General features: G+C 41.4%; 1 protein-coding gene across 1 annotated transcript in view; it reads right to left on the reverse strand.

Annotated features, from left to right (window-relative positions):
* CUNH20orf194 (chromosome unknown C20orf194 homolog) overlaps nt 1-5,540 on the reverse strand; it is a 133,412-nt gene that overhangs the window by 62,038 nt on the left and 65,834 nt on the right. The window contains exons 17-18 of the mRNA XM_031371926.1: nt 3,570-3,687; nt 683-753 (exon numbers count right to left, since the gene is read on the reverse strand). Coding sequence (XP_031227786.1) covers nt 683-753; nt 3,570-3,687 — 189 coding nt within the window. The remainder of the gene's footprint in view (nt 1-682; nt 754-3,569; nt 3,688-5,540) is intronic.

Raw genomic sequence — 5,540 nt, forward strand, 5'->3', positions numbered from 1 at the left:
CCCTGGCTTAAACTTTTAAATACAGGATTTCCTGCTAACATATTTTCTATGTTTCAAAACATTAATCGTGAAATGTAGTCCGAGGATTTGAAAGGTGGAGGCACAAAGATCAAGGATACAAGGTACCTGGTCTACACAGTGAGTTTGCGGCCAGCCTGAGTTACATGAGACCCAGTCTAAAGCAAAACAAACAAAACAAACAAAATAAACCAACAACAAAACCAAACTGTATTTCAGACCTAGCCTCATCAAAAAAAAAAAAAAAAAAAAAAAAAAAAAAAAAAAAAAAAAAAAAAAAAAAAAAAGAGGTTTTCTACATGTAGAGAGCTACTTAGGAAAACAGCAACAATTCCTCTGACTAGAGAAGGAATCAATGTCTCAAAGTCTGTGAGAGCCTGGACAGGCAGAGCCTTGGTGAAGCACTGGAACCAGCCCCTGGGTATCAGCCTAGGCTCTAGTGTTCTCATCTCCAACGTGGGGTGTTTATGTCTTCCTTGCATGACTTCACAAATAACTTAGCTCACTTTTCTGAAGCTAAGACTATAGTTGGATTCTCTTCCCTAAAAAAAAGCTAGATCACAATCTAACAGCCCTCCAGGGACCCCATAACGAGGTACTTCCTTAAACATTTGCCCCAGGATTTTCTGGTTAGGTCCACTATGACCCCATACACAATACTGACCAGCCAGGAACAGAATCTGGGGATGGCAGCTGTCAGGATGATGTAGCTGGTCTCTGGGGTAATAGTGCCATCTGTAGGAAGACCAAAGACATGTCAATTGTGTCTAGCCACCTTAGCCCACTCACCTTGCAGGCCTACTTGCACACACATCTACTATCACCATGTGTTAAAGATAACAAAACTGGAAAGCAAGAGCCTTCTAAGTCCTTTGACATCAGACACAGAGCCACAGGATTTGGAGTTTGCTCTGCTGGATTTTGGATTTGCTTTGGGCAGTATGCCCTGATTTCTCCCTTTTGAAATGTATGTTCTGTGCCACTGTATGTTGATTGTATGTAACTTTCTTTTTGATTTTATAGAAGCTTATAATTAGGAGATTGCTTTGAGGGGCTGGAGAGATAGCTCAGCGGTTAAGAGCACTGGCTGTTCTTCTAGAGCACCGAGTTCAATTCCCAGTACCCACATGGACTGTCTGTAAGTCCTGTTCCAGGGGATTGGACACTTTCACACAGAGATACTTATAGTTAAAACACCAATGTACATAAAAGTAAATACTTTTTTAAGAGATTGCTTTGAGTCTCAGAAAAGATTTAAACTTTGGACCTTTAAACAGTATTGAGACTGAAAGACTATGAGGACTTTTAGAGTTGTGCTGAATGCATTTTTACATGAAAAAAAGCCTATGGAGATCAGAGAAAAGAGTTCTGTGGTTTCAGAGTGGCTTCTACAGGTTCATATGTTTGAATACTTGGTCCCCAGTTGGCAGAGCTATTTGTGAAGGTTTAGAAGGTGTGGCTGTGTTCTAGGGGATGTGTATGTGCACATATGTGTGTGCATGTGTGTGTGGGGGGGAGGGAGCTTTGTGGCTTCAAAAGCCTCCCTCACTCCCAGAGCTCTCTCTGCCTACTGCTGTCAGGTCTTGGCTATTCCTGCTCTTCTGTCTTTGCTTTGTCATCATGGACATTAGTACTCTGAAACCACAACCCAATTCAACTTTCTTCTATAAGTTTCCTTGGTCATGGTGTTTTGTCACAGCAAAAGAAAAGTAACTAAGAGAGCAGGATAATTTTACTAAGACAGATGAGGTAAACTGCCTTTCCATTGGAGCATTGAACACATGTTGAACTCCAAAAAATCTGTTGAAATCCTATTTTATGATAATGATAAATTTGGGCATTTTTTTCCTTTTGCTCTTTTGAGACAGTGTCTGACTATGTGTGATAGCTCTTCTAGATCTTGTTTTATAGACTAAGCTGGATCTGAGCTTGTGACAAGTCAGCCTCTGACCCAGAATGTTGGAACTATAGACGTGCCCTGTACTCACCACTACAAATAAGTTCCTACTGTAAGTATTTCTGATGTTTCATGTTCTTGTAAACAAGCCAAGCTGGTACAGGATAGGGCTATTTGATTAATTGGTAGTTTGGGACTCCCCCTTGCTGCCCTGGGTATTTTGAACAGAAGGACTACAAATCAAATGGCCACCTACATGACTCCTATGCTAACTGTTCTGAACACGCCACTAATACCTCCAGAAAACTACATAACCCTAACAGTTGACTGCTCTGGCTCCTGAAGGTGCAGCCTCAGCAAGAACTACACAGTTTGTACCAGACTTTGCTAACACGCCTTGGAAAACTTGAGATGACCCTGCAACCATTTTATTAGGTCAGAGGTGGGCAATTCCCCTATGGCCTAGCAGAGTGACTGCTGTGATTGGCACCAAAAAGACAACGGTGTGAATAGTAGAAACACTCCTTTGTTTAGTGCAAGGCATATTGTGACTGGTGCAAAGCCTTCCTCTCCGGTTCTATAACACACTTGCAGAGTTGCCTGGGAGATAGATATCTTCTTCTGCTACCTCTCCTGGTATTGCAACATTAAAGTCCAATGAGGCGTCACTCAAGCAGTCTTTTCTTGTCTACTTTTAATGGTGCTGGCTGACATGGTATGAAGAAGGAAGCAGTCAAGATTTAAGAGTGATAATGACAGCAGAGGCAGCAAAGGAGCAGCAACACTGCACAGTTCATAGGCCAAGCCACAAAAGCAGCAATGTGGCTAGCTGCTTACAGTGAAGGATAGGCAGAGGGACAGTCCGACAGCGAGAACATAAGGGATGGCAGAATTAGCGAGAGGGTAGACAGCTGGGGCTGAAGGATTCAAGGCCCACCAGGTGCTAACTGGTGCTACAGCAGCTGCTAGGGGCTGAAAAATCCCAACTCTCTAAGACTGCATAGGAAGTGACACTTGTAGAGCACAAGGCCCATAAGAAAGTGGCTCACACTTGGGAGAACCTGGAACTCTGCAACCCAAGGCCTATAATGAAGGTTATAATACGAGAGGGGCACTTGCTGCTGCTGCTGCTACACGCTGAGATTTACAAAAGTTGCTGAAGCACTTGATAGACTTAGTGTGCAACTACAATTTCTGTCCAGGCAAAAACAAAAACAAAAAAAAAACCCACAACTGGCTAACTGGTGACACTGCACTAGACATTATCATCCTTTGTAGTTCTTTCCTTTGGCCAACATAAGGAATAGTAAATGAAAATTGATTTTTATGTTAAGTGGTGACCTCCTGACAATTATTGAGGCTGCAAATCTTCACAAATAAATACATCCTGCCTTATTGTTTATTTTCTACTTCCATGAACAGCCTGTTTGTATTTCTGACCATGTAACTATCAAATAAAAGTTTTCTTATTAATTTGTAAGTATTACTCATCAATTACAATATTTGCTTCTTTTAGATAGTCTAATGTATCAGTCAGTTTATGTCATCTTTGGCTTAGTTTATAGTTTATTTTGCAAAACAACAACAACAACAACAACAACAACAAAACAAAACATTCTCCAAGGTTTGCTTTCTTGACATCACACACACTTACCCTTTTCTTTAACCAAGATCTGAGATGTCAAAAACGACTCTGAGAAGACCACAGATCCTAAGCATCCTCCTCCGCCTCCTCCCAGCAAGTCAGGAATGTCATAGACGGTCATACGAGCCTGTGTTAGTGAGAAGCAGGCCAGGCTGTTATCAGGCTAGCAATTCAGGAGGTAGGTCCACAGGAAACAGACAGGCATGAAGCAAAAGAATCCTGACCAATCTCTAAGGACCTATGCTGAAATACACTTTGAACTGGAGGTGCCTCAGACTTTCCAGCAGATGATAGGTCCTTGATTGGAGACATGCACAGTTGAAAGGCAGTATTTTTATAAATGCCATTAAACTATCACCTTCTTAAGAAACAACAGTCTTCTGTCTTTTCCTTTTTTTTAAAATTTTTAAATTTGTTAAAATTAAAATTAAACTTAAAAATGTTTATTTATTGCTGGGCATGGTGGTGCATACCTTTAAACCCACTACTGGGGTTACATAGAGAAACACTGTCTCGAAAAAACAAAAGCAAAAACAAAAAACAAAAAGAAATTTGTTTATGTGTATGTTTGTGTCTGTTTATGTGTATGCTGTGTGTGTACGTTAGTGCTTACAGAAGCCAGAAGGTGGTGTTGGATGCCCTGGAGCTGGAGTTACAGTTGTGAACTCCTCCTCCAACATGGGTGCTGTGAACTGAATCTGGGTCCTCTGCAAGAGCAGCTTTTAACTGCTGAACCATCCAACTCTCCAGCTCCACGGTCTTCATTCTTAGTTACAACTTTCCACAGCCTACAGACTCAGAGGATTCCTCCAGGCTCCTGAACACCTATACATGTCATACCCCATGGCACCACATTAACCAGCCCTTTGGCTTAGGCTTCAGTTCTCTCTCCGTGAGCTAGGAAAGATGCTGGGAGAGGTGTTCATTAAGCTGGGGTACACATGGCTCCATGGGTATTTCTGAGTGCACAGCAGTACCTGTAAAGGATCCTTGTAGTACAGCAGGGCCTCCCAGCCTTAGCCGTGGCTGCACTCACTGTGGATCCTTCTAGCACAGCAGGGCCTCCTCCCCTTAGCCATGGTTGTGCTCACTGTGATTCCAGATATTTAGGGTCAACAGTGGTTGAAAAAAAATTAAAGGTCAACTCCAGAAATAAGCAGCAAATGGCTTTCAAACTGTAAGCCATTCTGGAGAGAATGGCTGCATTTTACGCTATCTCTCCCCATCCTGCTGAGGATATAAATCATCTCTCTGATCAGAGCACCCACTGCATATGCTACTTATCTGTTAGTCAATAGCCATAACAGATTGACATGTCATTGTGTCATAATGTTCAGAGTCTAGTAGCGTTTATTTTTTAAGATTTAGGACTTAATAAAGATATTCTAGCACAGATTAAAGCATAAGGGTTAAGAGGGGAAGAGGGGCCCTAAGAAAGAAAAGCCAGGCACACAGGCAATTATCTATAAGTTTACAGCCAGCTTGGTCTACCTAGTAAATTCTAGGTCAGCCAGTAGTAGATATGAACTTCTCTAAGATAGTTGCCAATTAATTCTAATTACTTAAAATTGACCCTGAGCTGAGCATCATGGTACACGTCTTCAATCCCAGCACTAGGGAGGCAAAGAGACATGAGGATCTCCATGAGTTTAAGGCCAACCTGGTTTACAGAGCTAGCTCCAAGATAGCCAAAGTTACATTGACAGTAAGACACTGTCTCAAACAAACAAACAAACAAAAAAAGACTCAAGGCAAAAGAGTAAAGTTTTGTATATATAAGAAAAACATATATTCATATTTGCTTGTTTACACACATACACATCAGTGCTTCTTGAAACATTAGGTACTCACAGGAGTCTTATAAGATAGCTCCTACTAAAAAGAGGAGTAACTAACTAATTCAAGCTTTTATGGTGTCTTAGCTAGGGATTTACTGCTGTGACAGATATCATGACCAAGGTAACTCTTTTTTTTTTTTTT

Source organism: Mastomys coucha, unplaced genomic scaffold, assembly GCF_008632895.1.
Source record: "Mastomys coucha isolate ucsf_1 unplaced genomic scaffold, UCSF_Mcou_1 pScaffold15, whole genome shotgun sequence".
NCBI classification, from domain to species: domain Eukaryota; kingdom Metazoa; phylum Chordata; class Mammalia; order Rodentia; family Muridae; genus Mastomys; species Mastomys coucha.